The following is a 27,082-nucleotide window of genomic DNA, read 5'->3' on the forward strand; positions in this document are numbered from 1 at the left end:
CGGAAAGATGCAAGATTTTTTTACCTGCACCCGGGTACCTGCAGTGCCTATGTGTCTGTGACTCTGTGACTATATATATGTTTGTCGGAGTGGTTGTTTGCGTGTCACTCTCACTATGCCTGTGTGTCTGAGCGGAAGTTTGGATGTTTCCATGTTTTTTTTCTCTCTCTCTTTCTCTTTTTCTCTCTCTCTCTCTCTCTCTCTCTCGTTCTCTCTTTCTCTCTCTCTCTCTCTCTGTCTCTCTCTCTCTCTCTCTCTCTCTCTCTCTCTCTCTCTCTCTCTCTCTCTCTCTCTCTCTCTCTCTCTCTCTCTCTCTCTCTCTCTCTCTCTCTCTCTCTCTCTCTCTCTCTCTCTCTCTCTCTCTCTCTCTCTCTCTCTCTCTCTCTCTCTCTCTCTCTCTCTCTCTCTCTCTCTCTCTCTCTCTCTCTCTCTCTCTCTCTCCCTGAGCAGGTGTTTGAATGTCACAGTATTTGTCTTTGTCTGTTTGTATGTCTGGATCTGTGTACTTCTATCTGTTTTGTCTATCACTCTCTGGGCTTGGGTGTCTTGGCAGATGTCTGTTTGTATGTCTGAATCTGTGTTTTTGTCTCACTCACTCTTGGTGCATGTGTGTCTGGGCGGGTGTTTGCATGTATGTGGGAATTTTGGAGAATACAATTCAGCTCATCTTTCTCAAACTCGGTAAAATCTTTGTTAACCTATCTCAGTTTCTAATATGTTCCGTTTGAGCCTGCTAGTAGTATCTATGTCTAAAAACACTTTTCTTACATCTCCAACTTTTTAATAAACATTTAATTGTTGGAACATGCTTAGCGAACATCTTAAACCATTACACAATTTGTTTCGCAATAGCATCAAGACTAAACCAGTCAAATATTTATGAAATCATCGGAATATGCTTAGCGAATATCTTAGATCATTACGCAATCTGTCTCACAATAGCATTAACAAATGTAAAATAGCCTAGTCCGGGTTTGTACAGAGTTCAGTAAAACTCAATTAACCTTAGGTAAATGGCCTTGATACAGTTCATTGATTCGCAAGAGTGACTTGCCTTGATACAGTTCACCGATTCTCAAAAATGCCTCGGAAAGGCGTTAGCATATTTCAGACTCTAGTATACCACTTGTAAGCTGATCGTAGTTTCTTTGTCTGATTGAATCTTGATCAATTTCAACTTCATACGTTCCTATGTCTAGAAATAATTCTATTCATCTAAATCTAATTATCCTGTTTCAGACTCCAGTATACGCTTTGTACGCTGATAGTAGTGTGTGTGTCTGACTGAATTTTGATAAATTCCCAGTTCATATGTCTCTAACTCTAAAGAGAATTCGATTAATCTAAAAGTTATTGACCTATTTCAGACTCAAGTATACTCCTTATAAGCTGATAGTAGTGTCTGTCTGACTGAATCTTGATAAATTCCTACTTCTTATATCTCTAAATCTAAGGAGAATCCAATACATCTTAACCTAATTCATCTATTACGGACTCTAGTGTACCCCTTATGTTGATAGTAGTGACTGTGTCTGATTTCTAGTAAATTACTACTTCATAAATCTCTAACTCTAAAAAGAATTCGATTCACCTAAATCTAATTCGTTTATTTCAGGCTCTAGTATACTACTTGTGAGCTGATAGTAGTGACTGTGTCGGACTGAATCTTTATGAATTTCCACTTCAAATGTCTCTAACTCTTAAAGGAATTCAAATCATCTAAACTGAGTCTGCTAGTCTATGTCTCTTAAGATTCCTTTTCTTACGTCTCCAACTTTTTAATAGATATTTTAAAAGTTTGACTTGCTAGCGTACCCTAAAAATAAAGGAAAAATAAAAAGTAATAAATAAAATATTTTTATTGAAGTAAGGATTTGTAGAATATTAACATAAATATAAGTTACATACATTATCATATATTATTAATATCATTGAACAACTTTGGACATTTTCAATATCTTCCATAAAATAATTCATCATGTTCTTTCTTGATAGTGTATCTAGTCTCTTCTCTTATATCATAACCAGTGGAAAAATCATTCACCCATTTTGAGTCATACACAATTTTTACTGTGGTGTCAGCTACTGGTTCAATATGCGTTTTGTCTTTGGTATTAGTGGCCATATTTACTATATATGTTGATATATGATCAATGGTAGTTATAATGTTCAAATACGCTTCATTTTCCATCAATTCATCTGTATATTCGTTAGTGGTATTGTCTATCAATGCCCTTTTTATTGTGCCTGAGATTTCACTGTCTATTATCACATTATTTTTACAATGGTAACAGTTCTGGCACGTAGACAAAATATGGTTTATAATAAAGCTTGAAGAATACGCCTGTCTTCTTTTTACCTTCCGTTGAATACTAATACCTGACAGATGGCAATATAATTTATCAACAGGTAACGTGCTACCAGAACAATAAGCAAGAAATTGCCCCTCTTGATCAACTATTATTTTTATGTTGGCATTCTTAATTGGGCGGTATCATCTCTGGATATCTCACTCTCGCATATTCTCCATCACTGTTGTTGAATTGTTTCGGCAGTCCAAAGAAATATAATCTCGCACTGTCACGACAAGGCACGCAAACATTTCCAATAGTGTTAAACTAGTACTAGTTTCATAGTTCAAATATTTGTCTTTGTCAGCATTCAACAAAACGACAACCTTATCATGTACACACACATTCTTCGAATAGTTCATCTTCACTTTTTAAAGAATATGATGCAATTGTTAATCCTTCCAATATACAAATAAAAATTGATCGAATACATACAATAAACTAGGTAGTGTCGATGACCAGGCATAGGGTACCACGGGTAAAAAAAAATCCAGATACCATGTTCACCAGTACAAAAATTTGAAGTGCCAAAGAAATTCACTTGTGACATTTTTAAAATACAAGATAAAAATGATATACATACGATACTAGTGATTTTTCGTTCTAGAAAAACTATGTTTGAAATGACTGTTTAATTATTTTTTTTTGTTTTACTAATTTTTTATTTCTTTTATTTCAATGATATCAAAATTATATTCTCGGTCCTGTCAATGGCTAGCCATAGAGTACCACTAATACAGCCGCATAAGTAAAAAAATATAGTTGAATCATTTCCGAGTACAAAGAAAATTCAGTCCAAAAACAAAAAAGTGTAACTACAAACATTATTTTTCTAATTGTAAAAATCATGACTAACAAATCTATATCATTCTCATTTTGTATTTCGAAAATATTAAATGCGATTTTTTTTTGTTTAAGTATATTTCCTATCATTTTAAGACATTTAACATCAATAAAAAATTCTGTTAAAAAATACTAAAAATAAAAAATAAAAGTTCAAAAAAAGTTTAAAAAATTAAAAATGTAAAAACTACAAACAAATGAAGGGGCCAAAAAGTTAGGGCAGTGGTATTGGGGCCCTTGGAGGTTGGGGCATGGATGAATAAGGGCTGTCGTATCAATAACCAAAATATATTCGACTTTATTAGTTTCTGCTTTATGCATGCTCCAATACTAAGCAATATCTTATATTAGCTGCATTACCCACTTGGTACTTGTGTATTATAGCAACTACAGCCAAGAAGGGAAGTTAGGTTGATCCTAATCGCTTCTCTATGCTTTAATCAGTTGATAGGGGAAGGATGAATATATGCTAATCATATTCTAAGAAATATAATTTGGCGTGGGAGTCAGCATTCCCTCATATTTACACTTAGTTGGTAATCAATTAAAATCTCAACCCTTTACGGTTTCATTCAATCCAAATAAATAAATTTATTCGTATTAATTTCATTTGTATTTATAACTCCATCACTACTTGATTTCTAAAGATTGTTCTGTAACCCATTCAAATTTGAACCCTTTGAGCTAATATCCAGGCTCAAGGCTAAAAAAATCGATTGTGTAAGAATTCGTTGACTGCAGTGCAATGAAACTTAAAACTACTCTAATTCATACGGCGCAAGGATGCATGAAAGCCATAGAACTCTCAGAATCTACTTCGCAACTAAATCATTGCATTATCTCTCAAGGCTAGAGAGTACAGTGACATTCAAGAGTGTCGATAGAGTTCACCGATCGTCAAAAGGGAATAGCTAGAGTTCACTAATTCTCCTATGGCCATCGTGTTATCCAGACGGGGTCATCTACTGTCAGAAGCCTAGAGAGAGGCTTTCATTATATTAACTAGAGATATTAGTGGTGACCTAGGTTTGTGGCACCCTTGGCGTAGAGATTAACCCGTTTGGCCGTTTTATCACGTTAACATTCCCTGGAACAGGGTGTACTGGGTGTTAAGCTATTCTATATTTACGATAAAGATGTGTTGAGCACAAGATATTCTATTACAATATTCGGCGCTAGCGAGGCTTTCCCCTCCAATAAGTGGTGCATTACTATTTCCGTGCCAACATCTGGTGGCAACCGTGGTTACCTTTACAATACTGGTGGCAGGCGGCTAATAACATTACAATAGTGTTATTCTCTAAACAGACCACTACTTTGGTCCTTTTCGAACTTAGGCAAATAATGATGAAAAATAAAATAGGTGAAACAAATTCAAAAACAGCAAACTCCATAAGCCAATAACTTATTAAAAGGTAAAAAATAGATTTTGCTTTCTTTTATTTGCTTTTTTAATTATAAATTGTGACTTTCTTTTTTATTGAGGAGGGGGCAGCCCCATTCATTTCATAAATGACGTAATCAGAGAAACATCGGTTATTTGAACAACTTATCATAGACGAAATTATTTTTGAAATATGGGTTCCCGTGGTACTACTTTTAATCGTAAAGATTTGGGGAAACTACGAAAATTCAAAGGTAACAAATTTCAAATTTTACCATATCCGTTTTAAAAAAATTACTTGGATTTTGGAAAGATGAGAAAAATAAGATTAAAATTTCATGCGAAATTTGACCAATTCCTACACTTTTTTATTTCAAATTTGTGGTACAATTTTAGATTGGCTTTAACTATATTTAGTAAATAGACGCTTCACTACTTGACTTCTTTCGCCAGAATTGTTCTTACGTTTCATTGACCGATGAAATTTTACTAAGGATAGAGCCAATCTTATTTTGCATGTATTCTTTGAATAGTTTTACTAGTATGCATGTATTTCAAAAGTTTTACCTACCATAGGGATATCATAAAAGAACTTATGGTAGACGTTCCACTGTGCCGGGTAAAGAAAGTAAAGCGTCAAAACCCATTTAAGCAGGTGGTATTTTTCTGATGAGCCCTAATGAAAGGTTACTACTTGGAAATATTTTGTTATATTTAAGGTGCTTTTGCTGGTAAATTTATAACGGTTTACATTAATTGATGACGACTTTGGATGGATTTGGAATTTTCAATTTGGTTGACGGTTCGGTTATACTGTTTTGTTCTAGGTAATTGGATAGATAATTAATGTAAAAACCTCGTTCATGTGCATATTTATCTTAATTGCAGGATTAGGATGACAGTTCTTTTCTTCTTCTGTCTTTTCCTTTTTTTCTAAGAACCATTATAGAAAATACTTTTTTAGATTTTAGTTTTTCTATTTATTCTGCATCAAAAGAAGAAAAAACTTACTTTCACTAATCCGCTCCAGAGATGGAACAAAGTAATCGTCACAGATTATTGATAATGAGACAAACATGTAAACAGCAACAATGAAATGAATAACAACTGCTCCCTTTTTGCGAGCATTCTGTGAGATCAAAGGATTTGGAAATTCTTCTATTGAAGGTGGTGTGCAGTTCCTACCCCTTGGCGTCCTTCTTATATTTAATTTAAGCAAACGTCGTGATCCATCTGTAAATAGAATTATAACTTAATGTATTCTATTACCACTTAGTTGTCTAAAGTGATGATGCTTTTCATTTATATGATTGAGTCTGCTATTGTTCATATACCTATATCCAATCAATATGGGAAGTGACCAATCTAATTTAAGGACTATTTATCGTTACACGCATGTTTAGTCCGGCCTAAGCCTTATCATAAAACATTACGCACAACATACACAAAATTACGTGAAAAACAAAATTTACACAGAACTATAGCGTCAATAACATATCTTCTTCGTTATTTTCTTGGGTGGAAAATCTCTCAGTTTTAGAGTTGAGATCTTTATGATTGACCTTCCAGAATGTATGTTTAAGGTACTATTTTTGGAAACTATGAGAGAAAAAAGGTTAGAATAACAGTTTTCCTCTATTTTATGAGTTTGGCAAAAGATCCTTAGACAATTCCTCGGAACAAACTAATTACCATACAGGCTTTTTGAATCAACTTCTGACTATTCAAATTTCCCACTTGTGCAGTAAAAGTAAGAACGTTAAAACTAAGAAAAAACGTACACCATTCATACATTTTTGCTTTTTCTTAGCAACAGGTGTGCAACAGGTCTGACTATATTGTGAGTAGGGCATCAACATTGATAAACTCAGAGAAAAACTAAATACTAAATAAATAAAATAGAGAGAAAAATACAATATAAACTAATATCCTATTATTTGAACACAGAATCATCAAATTAAAAATGGAACAGCTCGCGAAAATTACACTAACAGTAAAAGTTTCCTTTTTTATTGTGTTGTGACGTGTTATTTTATGGTATTTGGGGGGTGTAATCGTAGATGCCTTTATTCTCCCTTTATAGGGGAGATAAACTCTGCCCTAAGGTAATTAAACTTTGGTAGCTTGCCTTAGGCTGTGACCGAACTAATGAGGCATACCGACTGGGTATGTTCGAGAGGCTAAAAGTAGATCGTAGAGAGGTTGTCTAAAATACAATACTTTTATTCATTTAACATATAATATAATCGGATATATTCTGTCTACTGGGACTGGCTGTCCCAAGCAGACCACAAGTCTAAAAAAAAACAACAATAATATATAAATAGATACTTAGACACTTACAATGATAAGACAAAGTTCCAAAGTATTTCTAAGACAACGGACCAGAGGTCAGTCCGGCATAAAGTTAGTATAAGATCTTTTTTCCGATAAAATGTATCTTTTATACATTTTTATCAACCACACCTTCCCACGTAATCGCTAGGAAGTGGTAATTTCTCAATTTCCCGTTAAACAGATCTTTGCAGGATATGTTCCTTATCTTAATAAAAAGTGGTATTTCAAAACTTCATATTTGCGTCTTATATATTTTACTCAATTAATAATTAACTAAATTATAAAGCTTTACCACAATACTACCCATTCAAAAGAAGAATTGTCCCAAATTCTCAATATTTTACTTTTAAAACAACTTAATATTGTTTACAGCTATTATGCTGCCATCTTTGGGTCAGTATGTGCATCTACCCTCAATGGGTTTCCCTAGGGTCATGTTTCTGGTCCAATATAGGCCATGTTCTTTTCTGTCAAAGGATTTCAATTTGAAATTACTCCTTGTTTCTCTTTTTCTCTGTCTCTAGGAATGACAATTACACTTTTTTTTACCCTCTTCATATGTATCTTCTGTTGCACTGGACCCCAAGCGGCTTAAACATAATATTAGTGGTTTTGCTTAAATTAGATTTATATTAGAAAAGTTTTATGAATTTTTTGAGTTTAAATTTAATTTCCAGTAATAATTTAATTTATCTGTGTGATGTGGTTGATATACCGTTTATTTTTTTGTTTTAGAAATGCCTTGGTTAAATTACAAATAACATTATTGACTTTTAAATTTTCACATATATTTTTTTCACATATTTCAATAACATAAGCCATTTGGCTATGTAGCACATTTTCTCGGCCTAAATTAAGTTCTGTTTTTATCTCACTTTCTGACGAACTTGTTGTAAAGTTTGTATTACTACTATAGTTCCCAAAATATCAGTTTACTGAGTAAGTGATGATAATTTCGGGGTATAATTTAACTGGATTTGAAATTTGTTACTTTCCAAAAATATCTCAAAGATATGATTGAGAACTGGATCTAAGAGAATGCTATGGAAAATTTGATTTCAAAAAAAAAAATTAGCTAAGGCTGTATCTAAAATAAATATTCACATTAGTATACATATAAAGCATAAAATTTTACATATATAGTAGAAAGAAAAACTCAATTTTGTAAAGTTTAATTCTTTTCATTACTTTTCTCTCTTTTAATTACTCCAAAAATAATATCTCACTTAAATCGAAATGTTATGTTTCTTGCTGGATCATTCTTTTCAAAATAAAAATATTAATACTTTGACTCGAGGTCAAACATTTACATATAACATTACATCACTAGTTAAAATTTAAAGTAAATTCAAACAGCGTATATATAAATAAGCATTGTTTAATAACTTACACAATTATGTTAAGTAACAAATATACTTTAAAGCATCAAGCATTTTTTTTTTAAACGTCGATTTTTCACAAAGCTACTTAAAAAGTGGTATAACTTTTTTTTTTCCTCCGTAAACACTCGAATTGCGAATTTATGTACATTATTAACAAGTATTACTGTGATACAGTAATAAAATCGTTTCAAAACAATCATCGATTTCTTTTTTACTTCCATGTTCATGAAATCATAGTGAAAATCGAATTGTCTGCGGTTGTAGATATTTTTTTTTTTTTTTTTTTTTTTTTTTTTTAAATGATAGATTAAGGTTTTGCGCAGTCAGGATTTCTTGTATCCTTCCCCCCAGGGTTTTATGTTTCATACTATACCATAATTTAAGACCCCATATAAAAGATCCCAGAACCACGATAGTAGTTATGAAATACCCCCCAGTATAGGCTAAGAAGCCTTTATAGTAAGTGGTTCTTTCTATTTCTGTTTGGAAAATGGGATAATTTGTGTCCAGATTTTTATTTAGATCTTCCAGGATTTTCAAAAATCTGGGTGTTTCTCCTTTTATTTTTTCCGGTATTGATATATCATTTAATTTCTTTAATATCTTTTGTACTTTCCTAATTTTTTCATTATCTTGTTCCCCATTTGTTGCTTTAAAAAGATTTATGTTGGGTATCGGTTTTATACCCCATTTGTCCATATTTATCTCCGTAATTTCCACCATTGGAGATGATAAAATTGTCTCTCTGGTCGTTAAACGACAGGATGAGGGAATATTAATTAGCTCCCTCCGCTGCCACCAGTTGTTGTGAAGTGTTATTCTATGGTATTTGGGGGTTGTAGTCGTAGATGCCTTTATTCTCCCTTTATAGGGGAGATAAACTCTGGCCCTAAGGTAATTAAACTTTGGTAGCGTGCCTTAGGCTATGACCGAACTAATAAGGCGTACCGACTGGGTATGTTCGAGAGGCTAAAAATAGATCATAGAGAGGTTGTCTAAAATACAATACTTTTATTCATTTAACATATGATATAATCGGATGTATTCTGTCTACTGGGACTGGCTGTCCCAAGTAGACCACAAGTCTCAAAAAAACAACAATAATATATAAATAGATACTTAGACACTTACAATGATAAGACAAAGTTCCAAAGTATTTCTAAAACAACGGACCAGAGGTCAGTCCGGCATAAAGTTAGTATAAGATCTTTTTTCCGATAAAATGTATCTTTTATACATTTTTATCAACCACACCTTCCCACGTAATCACTAGGAAGTGGTAATTTCTCAATTTCCCGTTAAACAGAACTTAGCAGGATATGTTCCTTATCTTAATAAAAAGTGGTATTTCAAAACTTCATATTTGTGTCTTATATATTTTACTAAATTAATAGTTAACTAAATTAGAAAGCTTTACCACAATTGGTAATTAACTTTAATTAATTAAAAAATATCAAAAAATCTTTTCAAAGTAGAAACAACACTATAACAGTGACGTCTAAGCAGAAAACGAAGTGGCCTCCGTTCAATATTTTTTTCACCCGGTGACTTCGTATTGATAAAGCGGTCTCATAGATTTGGGAGCAAAATCATTTGAGTTGAAATTGAAAGTTGTAGAGCTCTTCGTAAGGGTTGAAAGTCATTAGAGGCAAACAGTCTCATGTGCCCTTTTTTATACTGGATCTTTAATTATTCTGAAACTTTCAGGGATAATTATCAGGGTCAAGACGACTACGTATTTTGTTTGACGAGGAGAGAGGGTGTTAGGGAGTCTGGATATGGACCTCATATGTCTCTGTTGCCAGTAGTCTGAAACTGACAAAACCGAGAAGTTGTAGCAAAATATAACTTTAAAGACTCTTTAATAAACACGAACTGAGAATAGAATGTCCGTAATGACCGAGATGAAGGTCACAGGAAAATGTTTCTTTCATTCCCTATGAAGGTATTCCAATAGTTGTCATGAGGGCATACGCAAAATATTTCGAAAATACCTAGAGAATTAACTTTCAACTATCAAGGAAATTTGAGAAGGATATACCAATCAATCAATAAACATTAACGCTGGGATTTTTAAGGATTAATTATCAGAAAAACTAAAACTTTAATGAATATTTCAGGAATTTTTATGAAGCGCACCTCAGCTTAAATACTACATCAATAGGTGACAATTTAAGTTGGAGAGGGAAGGTGGCTGACAATGATAAAGAAAACGGGAGAAGGTAGGCAGGCCCACTTAGATAAGATATGGGGGCAAAGAGGGTGATTTCTTAGAGGTGAACTTAAATGATATATGTTGAAATTAATATTTTTAAAGGTCAATTGTGAACCACAATGGCTTGACCATTTATTCCAATATTGGCTTGAAGAGGGATTGAGCATCTCTGCGCAAGTGAATAACCTTCCGTAAGTGAAATCATAGTTATTGAGACCGAAAACTAAATTCATAACGAAATATCAAACGAAAGGGAATAACAGAGCTATGGGGAACCCTAATCGATGCTTTGGAAGGCGGAAGGGAACCCTAACGCTCGAAAATAGAGCCATAGGTGTCTTTTTCAGCTTAATATCTGAGACTTTTGATAGTTCTCTTAGGGATTCTGTACTCTAAATATAATCATAGGCTCCTTTTTCACCATGATAACTAAGACAATTGGGAATTTAAACGAAATTTCAAACGAAAGGAAATAACAGGGCTATGGGGAACCCTATTTGATTCTTTGGAAGGGGGAAAGAGGGCCCTAATGCTCGAAAATAGAGCTATGGTTACTTTTTCAGCTTAATATCTGAGACTTTTGATATTTCTGTAAGGGATTTAGTCCTCAAAGTATAACCATAGGCTTCTTTTTCAGCGTAATAACTAAGATAATTGGTAATATTGTTCGGTGATTGTGGGAGGAGGTTTGCCCCTCAAGACAATACAGGCTAATAATGCACTATTTTACAGGCTAATAGTATGTTCTTACAGGTTGAAATCACAGCTGTTTCAAGGGAAAATTAGTTGTTATTATTTTCAGGTTCGTTTCATTTATTCCAATATTGGTTTGAAGAGGGAGCGAGCACCTCTGCGCAAGTGAATAACCCTTCCGTAAGTGAAATCATAGTTATTGAGACTCAAAACTAAATTCATAACGAAATACCAACGAAAGGGAATAACAGGGCTATGGGGAACCCTAATCGATACTTTGGAAGGGGGAAGGGAACCCTAACGCTCGAAAATAGAGCTATAGGTGTCTTTTTTAGCTTAATATCTGAGACTTTTGATAGTTCTCTTAGGGATTTAGTTCTCTAAATATAATCATAGGCTCCTTGTTCAGCATGATAACTAAGACAATTGGGAATTAAAACGAAATTTCAAACGAAAGGGAATAACAGGGCTATGAGGAACCCTATTCGATTCTTTGGAAGGGGGAAAGAGGGCCCTAACGCTCGAAAATAGAACTATAGGTTACTTTTTCAGCTCAATATCTGAGGCTTTTGATATTTCTGTTAGAAATTTAGTCCTCAAGACAATTGGTAATATTGTTCGGTGATGGTGGGAGGGGGTTTGCCCCTCAAAACATTACAGGCTAATAATGCATTATTTTACAGGCTAATAGTATGTTCTAACAGGTTGAAATCACAGCTATTTCAAGGGAAAATTAGTTGTTATTATTGTCAGGTTAGCCTACCGACATAATCGCCAGCTCAAAGGGTAAAAAATATTTTTGATCACACGGAGACAACAATATTGACGCAACCACAAATAATTGGCGACAGTCTCTGTGTCCATATGGCCCTGGAGACAGTGAACGGGACGAAGTAAAATTATCCAGTGTGGGGGTGAATCCAGATAGTGTAGCTCCCCCAACTTTGATCTAGATACTTTTTTAGCTACACCAATTTTTACGATCTCTTGCTGAAGGAAATTCCAACCAACGAGGCCAAGAGGTTACTAGAAGATCAGGGAATTAGGGAAAATGGAAATGGTTCACCCCTACATTGCCTGAATGTATCTGTGTAATTCTGCCTTGTGTAATGTTTATGTCTTTAGGGCGGAGTTTGAGGACCCCTTTAACACCCTCAAAGCAGGTAATATCTTTTCGGATCCTACCAACATATCACACTCCTATGCAAGCAAGATTTTACCCCGTTTGAACGACAGATTTGGGAGGGGGAGGGCGAAATAGCATGAAAGCATCCATGTCGCAATTTTTTTCATTTAAATAAAAAGTCAGATGAGGTGTTTCCACATAATATGCAAACCAAAATGCAGATACTTCACCCAGACCTGCATAATTTGAGGCTGTATTTTTGGAATGGGTGGGCAGTGTAGTGACTAAGGTAGAAACCTATAATAAAAAAGAGAGTGGTTCAGTGGTTTTTATTTATCGAAAGTTTAGACGCAAATATGAGTAAATTCAAAAAGGAATTTATTTTAAAAGGTGGAAAGGGAGAGAGGTTTAAAATATAATGCAGACTTAAAGTGTTGTAGAGAAGTATAACAAATTCGTTTCGACACGGGGCTTGGGTGCTTCAAATACATGTTGCTTATCACAGCTCACAATCTCCGGGTGCATAATGGTGATAGTAGGATATATTTGGAAGATTTGGCACTGAATGGGCCTAGGGAGGGTGCAGAGTTTCTTAAAGTAGATTTTAAATCTTTAAATGGTCAATAAGCTGTAACATTTAAAGTAATAGAATATTTTTAGAAGACTAACGAACATTTAAAGAAAGGTGTTACGGGCTTACATTAAGATACAGAATTTGATGAGGTGAAATGTAAACATAAAAAGGGTGTAATAAATGCAGCGAGGGTTCTGTCCATTGAATCGGTGAAGCACTGGGTATAGCTGCTTTACGAGCCTGCTAGTGAGCCCAATTTAATCGAACATTTTGTTCTTATTACAGAGATTAATCGGCTTTTGCGGGAGAAAGAAGGGAAGGAAATTTTCAATTATTGCCCTATGCATCCTTCTAGATTTTGCAGAGAACCAAATTAAAATATCACTTGAGGCACTGTAAGTATCTGGGTACCAGTCTGTGGAGATAGTTTTGGATGATAACACCATCTTGCGATTCAAGAATTTTCCAAATTCACTCTTGCAGAATGACAAGGTGGAGTTAGACATCGATGACAAACTCACAGAAGTTCTCGATACATTGAGCTCAAATCGTATTAAAGAAGATGAAGCCATTGCAAGCTCTTCTGTAAATGCACAGAGAGATGTTTGTAATGCCAAGCGGTTGGTAGAGGTTTTCAAGACATTGAGTGGGGAAGATTGTGTAGGTAGAGTCATTATTGCACTTATTAAAACAGCAAATAAGTCAATTTCACGGCTTTGCAATATATTCTATCCAATGACCCTATCACCAGAAAAAAGTTGTCTATTTAAAATAACAAAACATGTTGGGTTTGTAAGTCGAAATTTGTTGAGGGTAGTGGAGAAGTGCCAGTCTGTGACCATGATCATTTCGTGAGCCCAATTTAATCGGCGGCAGTAACTTCCGCGGACTGGTCTATAAATCGTGTAGTTTAAATGTTAAGCAGAACTACTTTCTACCGGTTTACATACACAATTCCAACCTTGATTTGAAATTCGTGTTACCAGTTTTGGCACGTTTGCAGAACGGTGAACTTGTAGATGGGGCTTAGGTAGATGGTACTTTTTCTATTAGTAACACACCCACATCATCTGTAAAGCTCCTAGCTTTAGATTTCAAATGGAAAACAATTGATAATGGTAATATGTGCTTCAAAAAGATCTTTTTTTATTCCTGTAGTTTTTTCCCCAAATCCCTAAGTCAATTAATTCAAGTACAGAAAAGAGAAACTTTTAATAGTTACCTCCTCCTTAAACAGCGCTTCCTAGATGATAAATTGTATGATTTATTAATGTGTGAGGGTATAGACCCTTATGAGTACTATTGCTCTGTCTCAAGGCTACCTCAGGAAAAAATGCCACCCATCGAAGCGTTTTATGATTCACTTCAAAATCATCAATGTACCATTTACGAGTATGAACTTTCTAAGAAAAAGTCTGGGCCATGGGAGAGTGTAAAAATGTAAATAATATTGTAAAATGTAGCTGGCTAGTGATATATTGACGTTGTTGGATATTGTATGTAAAGCACGGATAAGATCTATGAGGAATTTGGGCTGGATTTGGGGTATTGTTTTTCTATTCCCCATCTGCTGATGGATTTAATTCTTAAAATGAGTAAAGAGAAAATAGGTCAGATTACCCACATGGATCAGCACTTATTTGTTGAGAAATCTATGCAGGAGGGTACGTTTTTCATGGAGATCATATCATAGAAACTGATGTGACTGGACAACACACCAGTGAAAATTCGGACACAGTTTTTCTAGACATGAGTTTCCAAGTTTCCCCGACATTGCCACTGTTGAGGTGAATGCATGACAAGGATGGTTTCTCGAAATTGATGCTGAAATACCAGTGGAACTTCCTGACTCGGTAAAGAATTTTTTCCCGTGAATAAACAGACGGGTGTCTAAAGACTCACTGAATCCATGTAATATCTATGTGGTAGAGGATGGGGGTGTGAACTGGACACCTCTAAAACAAAAGCTTATTGCCAACCTTTATTCGAAATAGAATATTCTTGAACACCACATTCTTTTGCCATGGATGCTAGCCAACGGTTTCAGTGTCGCAAAGATTCATAGAGCCCTCCGATTCAATAAAAAGCCTTAAATGAAGACTTTTTTCGACACCTTTCTCAGTAAACGTTCTGAGTCAAAGATAAAGATTGAAAAAGAAAGCTTTAAGCTTATTTTACTTCAGCATTCAGTAAGACGTGGGAATATGTGCCTTAGGAGTCGGTTAAATATTGTAACCGATCCAAACAAACGTGCTCGAATAATTGCCAATTCAAGTTTTACATTATTCACGATCATATATTTCAATATGGTCTTTTTGCATAGAAAAAAGAAACATAGTCTTAAATAAAAGCACTTCCGCTGGGAGTGCCACTGTGGAAATTTCCAAGAAACTAATGTTCCAGGAAATTCCAAGAAATTAATGTTAGAATTCTATTACAATGTGTGTAAGATTCAATGGCCGAAGGAGGGACAAGTTGAAGTGTATTATGGAAGCTCTGATTTACTCCTGTTAAGAGTTAAAACAGAGAATCTGTTGGACAATTTGGAAAAGAGCGTGCACATTAGCTCTCGAATAGACTATACCAATTGGAACGAATCCATTTATCCAGGGCAAGTTAACGGCCAGACGCCAAATAAGTTATTATTTTTAAAATCCGACACAGGAGTTACTTGATTGCCTAAGGTATGGTTTCAGGTCCGAAGGTGTACTGTGTAAAAACACACAATGAGGAAATACCTTCCAGTGAACAGTAAAAGAGGTCATTAGTTGCCAACATCACATTGAAGAAACTGCATGAAAACACACACTTATCTTCCGTCCTAGAGAGGATCCTATCAGTGTTTTGATTAAATTTAAATAAAATCAGTGTTTAAATGCCAGAAGTGCTTAAGCAACGAAAAAAGCAATATCGTTCACTTGTACGTGTCCTAGCATCTACAAATAAAGGAAAGGATTTAAAAAAACGGCTTCTTCAAGCGGGTGGTAGCTTCTTTACACTGTTACTACCAATAATTGCAAGACTTGTAAACAGTATTCTCCAGAAAATGGCTAGCTAACACCAATAGAACTTGTCCTTTCACAGAAGAAGCACTTTGAAGACAACCTTTGTAAATTTACAAACAATAAGACAATCTTCGACGAAGAAAAATTACTATTATTTCAATATTCTCTTCGACGAATGGACAGACGTAAACCCTACCGCAAAATATCACTCAAATTAAATTTCATTGGTCCCGTCCAACCTCAAAATTCACCAACATCACCACCAACACCAAAACAACAAGAAGATTTGTCATTGTCTATCGTTTTAGCAAGTGTTGCAGGTCTATTCCCTTAATCTTATCGTGAGCAATGTAAAAGACTCCTGGCCTATCTCGCTGAGAGTGAACATGTACAAATTGAAAATAAAAGATAATTAAGCTGGAATTCATGGGAAGACCTACAATCTAACCAACTTTATATCAGATTTGGTTGTAAACCTTAAAAGACTTGCATCATTTGACAGTCCTTTGTTTAAATTCTCAAACTCATCAAACCTCCAAAAATGTCTTATTGCCAATAAACATATTTTAATTCGATTAAAAGGAATATAGTCAAATTTCAAAAAGTGATCTTAAATCATTATAGGAAAATGCTAGCACACCAAGTGACGATGATGATTCACTATTAAAAAACACCAAGCGAAGGCGTCTTAATATTGGTGTCGGCATCGGCATCGGTGGACACCTCATTGCGTTTACGCTCAAAAGGGCTCAAGTTTTGAAACGTGTTTATAAGAATATTGGTGAAGCGGGAAGTTGAAGCTTCCGCACCACACAAGCTCTCGTCACTGGACTTCGAAAGAAGCTAGCGACAAAGTATTTACAAAACGAACCAAGTTAAACTTTTTATCGAAATCATATATTTCGCGGTATTCATTATCATAAACCTAAAGCCTTTTTCCCATTGGATATATTACAAGCAAATCTTTTGACTCTAAACGAGATTCAAAGACATCATAATAGTACATTCAAGTATATTTTACTTACAATCAGTGTTTTCAGTCGCAATGCATATGCCGTTCCATTGCGGTCAAAGAGAGGTGATGAAGTTGATGAAGCTTTTGAATCAATCCTTTAACAAGATCGTTATCATAAAATTCAAAAAGATCGAAGCAGTAAATTTGTTATTCCACACTTCAACAAAAGTTTTGTTGAAGAATAAAACAATACTGTATCTTAGTCATAGTCCAATAAAGGTAGCATTGGCTGAACGTTCGAAAAGAACTATTCGACATTTAATCTCGAAATTTTGTACATTGAAAAATACTTTAGCTTTTTTTCCTCATTTAGACAAAGTCAAGTTGATTTATAATCTGGATCCTCAACGATCCCTGTCCAATCTTAGTCCTCTGGATGTTCATCGGGAAGACAATGATAAACTTGACATTTTTCTTAAACAATATTCTAATGAAAGGCTTGTGAAAGAGAAGATATTCAATGTTAGTGATACAGTTAAAACAATCGAACTAGTAACTCTTTAAAAGGAAAGTATTTATCGTCCACTGAGCTTATTAAACTTTCAAAAGTCTTGGGCACTAAATTTGTACCATATTGTCTACGTGATATGAAATATGAAGAAATTCTTGGCAGTTTTTTTGACTATGAATTGCAAAAAGTTAAAAAAAATGGAATATATCATATTGAAAAGATATTAAAGAATCAAACTCAAAGGGGCAAGCGACAGTTGCTTGTTTGTTGGATAGGATACAACTCCGATTTTGATTCTTCGATTACTGCTGAAGACGTTCACAGTGCCCAATGATTTCTATCTGACATCCTTTTCCAATGTCTCTGATCCTCTCTATGATGATTTGAATAAAACAAGCAATTTTTGGACAAAACTCTCCCCGCCATTAAATTCAATTGAAAGTATGAAGTTGCTCTTGTTGATTGAACTCTCAAAAATACAAATGATATCCTGAGAAAAGATTAAAATATGAAATAAGTTAGACCAAAAAATTGGCCAGTGTATGGTGAGGAAGAGCAATGGATAAAGTCACTTAACTCTGATTTATACCCACATCTCACCCGAAAATACAAAGAACTGGATGACATGAATGATCTGTGTCGTGCAATCAATAGAAAAATCACTGCTCGTAATAATGATGCATTCCACTTTAACTATTCAATGAAACATGGCAAGATTCACATTAGCTCTCCCATTGAGAGTGATGAAAAGATTCATGTCAACGATAATCTAAGAGATGTTCTTGGTTTTAAACAAAATCATTAAATCTTGCAAGATATACAATTGTTCCCCCATTCAGAACAAAATTATTCATTTCAACAATAATCTGAGAGATGTCATGGTTTTAAACTGAATATAATCAAAGTTAATAGTGTTGGGACTATCAGTGAGATGGAACGTGTTATTTTGCAGACTATCCACCCCGGCTTCTCATCGGACAATTGTATATTTCTTTATCAATCAATCAATCAATATCTTCCAAAAAACACGCATGGGTTCAATACGCAGTAGATGAAGACAAAAAAACAAACACAACAACTAAAAACAAAAGAAAGAAGAACACACTCATAAAGGAAACTATACTACCGAGAATAGATTCAAATAATTCTACTGACACATAGTAGGATGGAGGCTGTTTGTCCTATCAAACCTAGATAAATAGCGACTGCGACGCTACTCAGCCACGGTTAGTGGCTCAGTTAACCATTAGGCTGACACTAGTTTTTTGTTTCTAGCCCATAGGGTGAAACAAGAGAAATTTCGTGAAACGAAAATATACGGATCTAATAGTCTTTTTATTAGTTGCCGTAAAGATATTCCTAAATGGAGTCAATGCGAGGACATGAGGCATCATAAAAGCGTTGTAGACACGGGCGAGAATACGCCTGCTGTAGCAAGCTTTACAGCAAACTAGCACACCAAACGCTTTTCTAAGTTTCTCACTTAAATGAGTGATAAGAAAAGCCCTTGTCGTTTTTACACTATCCCCTTCGGAAGACTGAGATACCTAATTCAAGCAGATAATTGAACACTCTGATTTCCTAACTGTACGCATCCAAAATCACCAACAGATTTGCCAAAAGTAAGGACCTTGTTCTTGGAAGCATTAAAATTGAGACCAATTTCGGCATATTCACTACTAAGCACAAAAAGATTCTCCTCAACAAACGATATAGTTCTGCTTAAGTTTAGGATGTCGTCAGCGTAATTAAGTATGGAAAGGTCCAAACCTTTAAAAACAAAACTAATTCTAGCCTTTTTTTTCTGAGGTGCAACCACACTATTATTATACAATGGTGGAGAAGTTCCACCACCCTGGTGGATTCCTTTCCAAACTCGAATTACGGCTTTACACATTACATAACCCTGACGAATAGGTACTTTCATGACGACAAATAATCTCGCCTAAAGATTTTTAAATACCCACACAACTGACGATTGAGACTTCGCTAATGCGCACTGCATAGCAAATTAGAATGCACACTAGAAGCGAAACCACAAGAGACATCATGTGCTGCAAGGACGAGAAACTCGCCACTATTCTCTGTATCCATCAAAACGTTCTCAAGTATACAATGCACGTGTCCCCAACTATAGCCTTCCTCAAATCCAAACTGGTTGTCCGGAGTTGAACAAGCCTTATTTTTGCCCTCAATCACTAGTAACTCCAGCAATTTACACAGAACGGAAGAAACTGTTATTAGCCTATAGGAACAATATTGCCGGCTATCTTTATCTTTTTTCGGAACAGGAATGAATGTACCAACACAAAAAGAATCTGGAACAATACCAGAATTGAAAATGATTTGGTAAAACAAATGTAGATGCTGTAAAAGCTTATCACTTGCATGTAATAAATGAAAACCACATAATTGATCACAACCACGCGGGAAATTTATTCGAAGGTGAATGATGGCACTATAAATATCAGAGGCCGTAACTACAAAACCAATATTTGATTCTTTGTGGAGACATGGAAATTTGGTAATAGCGATGTTCCCCTCCTACGTTTTCTTGAACGAAAATCCACTCAAGAGCATATTCACCACTACAATATAAGGCACCTTCAATATATTCCTGGAAACACTTCGTATTTGGAACTCTGTCAGTTAACATTAAGAAGTGAATTAGGTGATCCTTTAGCAAAAACAAAAGGTTTGGCTGTGGTTATATGTCATTTTCCTCCCATTCAGCGAAATCAATGATAGAAAAAATACATTTGGTTTTCCTGATATTGATTGCTATATTTGTACTCTTAGACAATGATAATTGGGTCTTGGAATGGACTTTACAAGGGTTGTTTTTCAATTTTAGACTACGGTCTTGGGAATTAGTTTGCTAAGATGTTTCGGTCTGCACTACCCCTGGTTAAAAAATGTACTGCTCCAGTTGCCATGGATTTTGCGTCCTCTAAACTACACGATTGGGGCTCTGGGAAGGATTTTAAAGCAAGCGTATCTTGATATCTCAGGTCTAGCCTGTGATACCTTGGCGAGCGATTTAAATCACGATAAAAAGTAAAAAGTTTAAAAAGTTTGAGAAACATGTCATTGATCATCAGTCTCTACACAGTTCAGAAGCAAAAGATATCACTCTTATAAAAGAAGAAAAAGAAACCAAGAGAAAAAACTGTTAGTTCTAAAAAGAATTTCTTTTCCTAAACAAAAATGGCATGTTGACCACACAAAGGAGTCCCATCCCTCAGTCACCTCATTATCAAATCTTTTCAATTTGGAAAGTGTTGATGTGAGTGTAAAACACGGTTACTATAAACAATTCTATCCGCAATAACTGCTCTCTGAAACATTCATTTTAAAGTTTATTCCAGTGAAGACTATTTCATAGATTTGACTTCTATATTGATAGCTTTGTATGTGACAGTAAAAAATGTAACAATGAAAAACCAAGTCTGCCAAGGAGTTATCCTATGAAAATTGTGTACTACATAATTTGTTTAGACAAATAGGGCCTACATAAATGGAACGTTGGTGAGCACTGGCAATAATCTTTCAAACTATGCTAGTTGCATTGAATACAAGTTGGTGACTTCAAAGTCCTATAAAAATTGAGGAGTTTAGCCACTGGATATGACTAAAAAACGAATACTGACTCTACCAATATACTTAGAGAGGTGGCATCTAGTGATTTACACTTAGTTCGGAAAATAAATCATGAAACATTGAATATACCTGAATGGATGCCTTCCAGTGTTAAGAATAATATAAAGTTACAACTTACCCCGTCCAACTTTATTTTGCGAAAGGTACTTTCCACTGCACCTGATGCAACAGTTTCTCTCACCTCAGCAATACTTCATGAAGGAAAACAACAGGTTGTGAGATCTGTTTCTTTGGCAATGGGGAAAATAAGAGCTGGTGGAATAAATTTCAAAATACTCGTTTCGAATACAGTCACGAAACAACGACATATTGCTACGGGTTCGCATACCTACACCGATTCTTCATTTATCAATGGTGAAATTCCTTCAAAATTTGTTTTGGCTTTTGTAAAAAGTGCTAATGCTATAGGATCATGAAGATATTCCCCAGATAAATTGGAAATGTTTGGGCTTTCTTCTCTTGTGTGTAAAGTAAATGGAATTCCGCTCTAGAATTTATCCTTTGATAAATCCTACAGGAGAACAGGACTTTATGGGAATTGAAAATGCAATCCCTAAATCGAGATTCACAACTATTTGAAAATGGCATAGCCGATGCATCATTTACAAAAACAGTGTTATTTTATCAGTTAAAAAAACTTTTTCCATAATATAAGTTTTGTAAAGAAAAGTAAAGAACTCCATTAAACCAAAAATGAGCGAAAATAAAATCAAATAATCTACCAGAAAACCAACAAATTGAAAAATCTCAGTTAAAAAAAAAAAACAAGACTGCGGCCAGTGGAGAGAAAAAAAACAAAAATGGCGGATATTTTGCCTGTATCCCAACAAGGCGTCTTCAGCACAAAAGAAACACAAGAGGAACAAGATAAGAAAACAAGCCAAAACTAAAAAGACAATAAAACCACCAACAAAAAAAATACATACACAATTTGCACAAACTGATCCACGTAGGGAAAAGATGTTATCATAGAGTTACTTCAGTGAGAACACCAGAGTAACTGAGGAAAAATAAAAAAACTGGAAATTATTTTAATTATTCTGTTGCGAACTAATCCTTTTATGTGCTATTATTGAAGCAAATCGTTTTGGTCTAGCATGTAAAATAGTCCCCTGGTGATTATTTAAAATCTTAACTCCCTTATTGACTGTTGATCCACTCTTTAGAAGATTATCTTAAATTGGGTCAATATTTAAATTACCTGTGTCTCTATTTATTGAAAGGTTAGCAAACATATGTTGTTTTAACTTCTATGGCTTCTCTCGCCCATTGTGTGTACCCCCTATCATTCGAAATAGCTTAGGCCTCATCAAATTTTACAAAGTGATCTGGTTGAAACCAAATATGTTCTGCTAAGGCTGAAACAAAAGTTTCCGGAGGCTTGCTTGATTTTAGGGTTTTTTTCTATTGTATTTTGATGTTCAATAAATCTTTCATTAAACTGTTGGTGAGTCCTACCAATATAGAACTTCCCACAAGAACACGGAATTTTATACACCCCACTTACTAAATTTCCCCGGGTTAATTCCTTACCAGAACTAAATAAACTACCCATTGGCCTCAACGATTGGAAACATGTATCAATGTTAAATTTACGCAAAATCCGTGAAGTTTCTCACCCAAACCAGGTACATATGGCAATGAAATGAAACTTCTTGATACATTTAAATCTGAAGAATAAGAAATCCCAATAGCCCTACTATCATGTTTAACACGTCTATTTTCAAATATTTTGTCAATGAACTTAATTGGGTAACTGTTACAAAACAAAATATCCCTCAAGTATAACAATTCCGAATCCAAAAATTCCTGGGAACAAATTCTAAAGGTTCTATCCACTAGTGAAATTACCACCCCCCCCCCCCGTTCAGCAACATGGGGTGGCAAGAAAGAAAATTCTAATACCTTTCATTGTGCGTAGGTTTTCTATAAATTGATAAAAATAAACGGAGATTCCTTTTAATTATTAAAATATCCAGAAAAGGTAATTTGTTGTTTTCCTCAAACTCAACTGTAAACTTAATATTGTTATCAAAACTATTCAAATGCTTACCAAATAGGTCTAAGGAGTCCAATCCATGTTTCCAAAGAATAACCACATCAGCCATGAACCTACCCCAAACAAGTGTAGATTCTAAAACTGTGTATAGCGGAGGTTTCAATAGAATCTATGAAAAGATTTTCCAATAAATGAGATAGAGAAGCCCCCATAGGTAATCCAAAAATTTGTCTATAAACTCCCCTCTAAAACCAAAATAAAAAAAAATACTTTACTAGGATAATTAGTTTCATAATGACTTCAATATTCAAACTGGCTAAAGTCACGTCTTGTATTAAATCAAAGCGTTTTTCTAATTTACTTTTTAAAATGTCCACGCACCTTTTTAAATCACAATTTGAATACAGGGAAACATCGAAACTATAAAGAATTGAACTTTCCTCCAACGGGAAATTTCTCAATTTATTAGTAAGATCAGTCGAATTTTTAAATATGATCTTTGTGTGCTCAAAAGTAGACGCAATGCCACAGACAGCCATTTTCCTAATTTCGAAACAGGTGACGGAAAAGTTGACACAATGGGGCGGAGGGGGGCTCCAGTCTTCTGAATCTTGGGTAGACCATAGATCTTGGGTGCCGAACAACCCCTAGGATAGTATTTGCTATAAAACTGTGGGGTAATAAGAAAATTGTTTTCAATGACTCCAATTCCTTTCTTGTCAATTTTACACATTTATCTGTAGAATCAAAATCAAGTTTTTTGTATGTAACAGTGTAAGAAATAATGGTTTTTATTTGATTATTATATTCTTCAGTTTCCTTAATGACAATCGTGTTTCTTTTATCGGCTCTGGTGATAGTAAGGAATTTGTCCTTTTTCCAATCTGAAAGTATTTTAATGTCATTTTTTTGTGAGATGTCCTTACCAATTATGCTCATATTAAAGGTGTTCAGTTTTCTTACGATCTCGGCTCCAAGTTCTTGAGGAGTTTCAACCTTATCTATAGAAGCCATAATTCCTGACTCTACCTTTGAAATTATTTTTGAATAGGAGATTGGTGTTGGAAAACAGAACTTGGAACCCTTCGACAAAACTGCCCCCTGTTGAATATTAAAAGGTTTAGAAGAAACCTCTTTTGCTGGATCCAGACAAAAACGAGAATAAAAAATATCTGAATCTTGGAACTTCTAAAACAAAAATTTATTAAACTTGTCAACCAAACGAACCTTAGACACATGAAAATTATGGCGAAAAGATCTAATGGCCATTTCCTTAATTCGCATAAGAATGTCATATGGAACGTTATTCCTTAAAAGGGTTTCAACAAAATTTAAGTCCTTAGATAGTTGAAAACGTCTCTGTTTTGTTCAGAAACTACGTGATTTAAAGCCATTAGGCTTAATTTGTTTTTTAATTTTGATTCATTTCCAATTCCAAAATGGGTACATATTTTAAAAGATTTCTGAATCACTGATTCCTTCTTGTAATTTTTAAGAAAGTTTGTTGATTTAACAAATTTGCATTTTTCTTAATTAAAGACAAATAATAACTGACAGAAGCGACTAAATGTTGCCCGTACAGTTGACGAATAAGAGATCTTAAGCCTAACTGGCCAGCCATGGCAAAAAAACAACAAAGAGAAAAATATCAGTGAAAAAAAACAACAAACGAAACTGCGGCCAGTGAAGAGAAAAGAAACGAATAATGTAAGACAACGCGGATATTTTGCCTGTATCTAAACAAGGCGTCCTCATCACGAAAGAAACACAAGAGGAACAAGACAAAACAACAAGCTAAACCTAAAAAAACAATAAAACCACCACCACCAAAAAATCAACAAAAAATCCACCGCGCGAACTGATCCACATAGGCAAAAGATGATATTATAGAGTTACTTCAGTGAGAACACCAGAGTAACTGAGGAAAAATAAAAAAAAAACTGGAAATTACTTTAATTATTCTGTTGCGAAATAATCCTTTTATTGGCTATTATTGAAACAGATCGTTTAGGTCTAGCTGGTAAAATAGTCCTCTTGTGATTATTTAAAATTTTAACTCCCTTATTGACTGTTGATTCACTCTTTAGAAGATTTCTTTAGATGGTGTTCTCACTGAAGTAACTCTATAATAGCATCTTTTCCCCACGTGGATCAGTTTGCCCCAATTGTATATATATATATATATATATATATATATATATATATATATATATATATATATATATATATATATATATATATATATATATATATATATATATATATATATATATATATATATATATATATATATATATATATATATATATTATATATGTTTTTTTTTGGTGGTAGTGGTTTTATTGGTTTTTTTAGTTTTAGCCTATTTTTTCTATCTTGTTCCTCTTGTGTTTCTTTCGTGCGGAAGATGCCTTGTTTGGATACAGGCGAAATATCCGCGTTGTTTTACATTTTCGTTTCCTCTCTCTCCACTGGCCGCAGTCTCGTTTGTTGTTTATTTTCTTTTTTTCACTGATATTTTTCTCTTTGTAGGTTTTTTGTCATGGCTGGCCAGTTCGGCTTAAGATCTTTTAATAATCTACCAAGCGTAAAATTACCACAAATAAGGATCGATAAATAAATGAAACCCATAACAAAAATAAATTACAATAAAAAAATGAGTCAAACTCAAAACGAGCAGAGATTAACATGAGTAAGGCTCAAAAGCCCTATGCCTTCCCAAGGCCAGAACATAATTTGCACTTTACTCAAAAAATATAAATGTTTATACTTTTATAACTATAATAAATCAAATAATATTAACATTCAGATTAATAAATATCAGTATATGTATATTAAACTGAAAATGCACATTCACTTGTAATGTTTTCAGTAAAGTGCAATTTATGTTCTGGCCTTGGGAAGGCATAAGGGTTCTGAGCCCTACTCGTGCTAATTTCTGCTCGTTTTGAGTTTGGGTCGGTTATTTATTGTAATTTCTGTTCGCTTTGGGTTTCATTTATTTATTGATGCTTTATTTTATGAGGGAGTTCTTTACTTTTCTTTGAAAAACTCGTTTTGTGGAAAGAGTTTTTTTTAATTAATTTCTGTTCGTTTTATATTGACATATTTTTTTCAAGGAAAAAGAAAATAATACTTTAAATCTTTTCATTTTTTAAGACTTCATAGTTTGGCCTGCTATTTGTGTGCTGGAGAAAGTTTTTCAGTAATTTTTAACAACATACACCCTTTTAAAAATCTAGACACAAATAGTAGTGTTTAATTTAGTTTCATACCTCCTTTAGTCGACCTGAAATAGAAAACATGATACCATTCGCTAAAAAATCTGTTTACTTTTTTTTAGCTTGGATACACCTGCACTATTTTGATTCGATTAAAATTTAAGAGCAGAAGTAGCCCCGAAAGTTTGAACATAATACTCTCAGTCGTTCTGTGTTAATTAGCATTAACACAGTGCATTTTGATTTAATCTTAAGGCAACAATTAGTTTTTAAACATAATGGGCAAGGGGAGGATGTGCGTGGGAGGGGGATTAGTTACCCTCTAATCACTTTCAACTATTAAAAAGGAAACTAGCCCTTTCTATTTTCATTCGAATATGCCCTTTCCAAATTTCCCGCGACAACTCCTTCGATACGAAGTGCCCTGGTCTAAACAACAACAAAAAAAATAATATATTATACCAACATCGATCTTTACTATAAGAATTCCAAGCTTTCCAATCACTTTCGACTATTAAAAAGGGCACTAGGCCTTTCAATTTCCAATCGAATGAGCTCTTTTTGAGTTTCTACGACAGTGCCTTCTATAAGAAGCTTATATGCCCCCAGGGCATAAATTACAAACCTTACCCTAAGGGCTCTAAGGGTGGTTGTCATCCTTGAAGACCGAATTTCCAGAACTTTCAACTACGTTAAACAAAGTGGCTATCTCAAAATTTTGATTGGATGTGTTTTGGGGAAATCGTGAGCGTGAGGGGGCCGTTAGTCGCTCTCCAATCACTTTCAACTATTAAAAAAGGCACTAGCCCATTCAATTTCCAATAAA

At 34.4% G+C, this 27,082-nt stretch overlaps 1 protein-coding gene across 1 annotated transcript in view; it reads right to left on the minus strand.

Moving 5' to 3' along the window:
* Window positions 1–2,509: 2,509 nt before the first annotated feature.
* LOC148953062 (sodium/potassium/calcium exchanger 5-like) overlaps window positions 2,510–27,082 on the minus strand; it is a 64,420-nt gene continuing 39,847 nt past the window's right edge. Inside the window, exons 3-4 of the mRNA XM_089087856.1 lie at window positions 5,590–5,811; window positions 2,510–2,718 (exon numbers count right to left, since the gene is read on the minus strand). Coding sequence (XP_088943982.1) covers window positions 2,510–2,718; window positions 5,590–5,811 — 431 coding nt within the window. The remainder of the gene's footprint in view (window positions 2,719–5,589; window positions 5,812–27,082) is intronic.

The sequence above is a fragment of the Artemia sp. Qi Xiang Cuo genome, chromosome 4 (genome assembly GCF_049724085.1).
Source record: "Artemia sp. Qi Xiang Cuo chromosome 4, ASM4972408v1, whole genome shotgun sequence".
In the NCBI taxonomy this organism is placed as follows: domain Eukaryota; kingdom Metazoa; phylum Arthropoda; class Branchiopoda; order Anostraca; family Artemiidae; genus Artemia; species Artemia sp. Qi Xiang Cuo.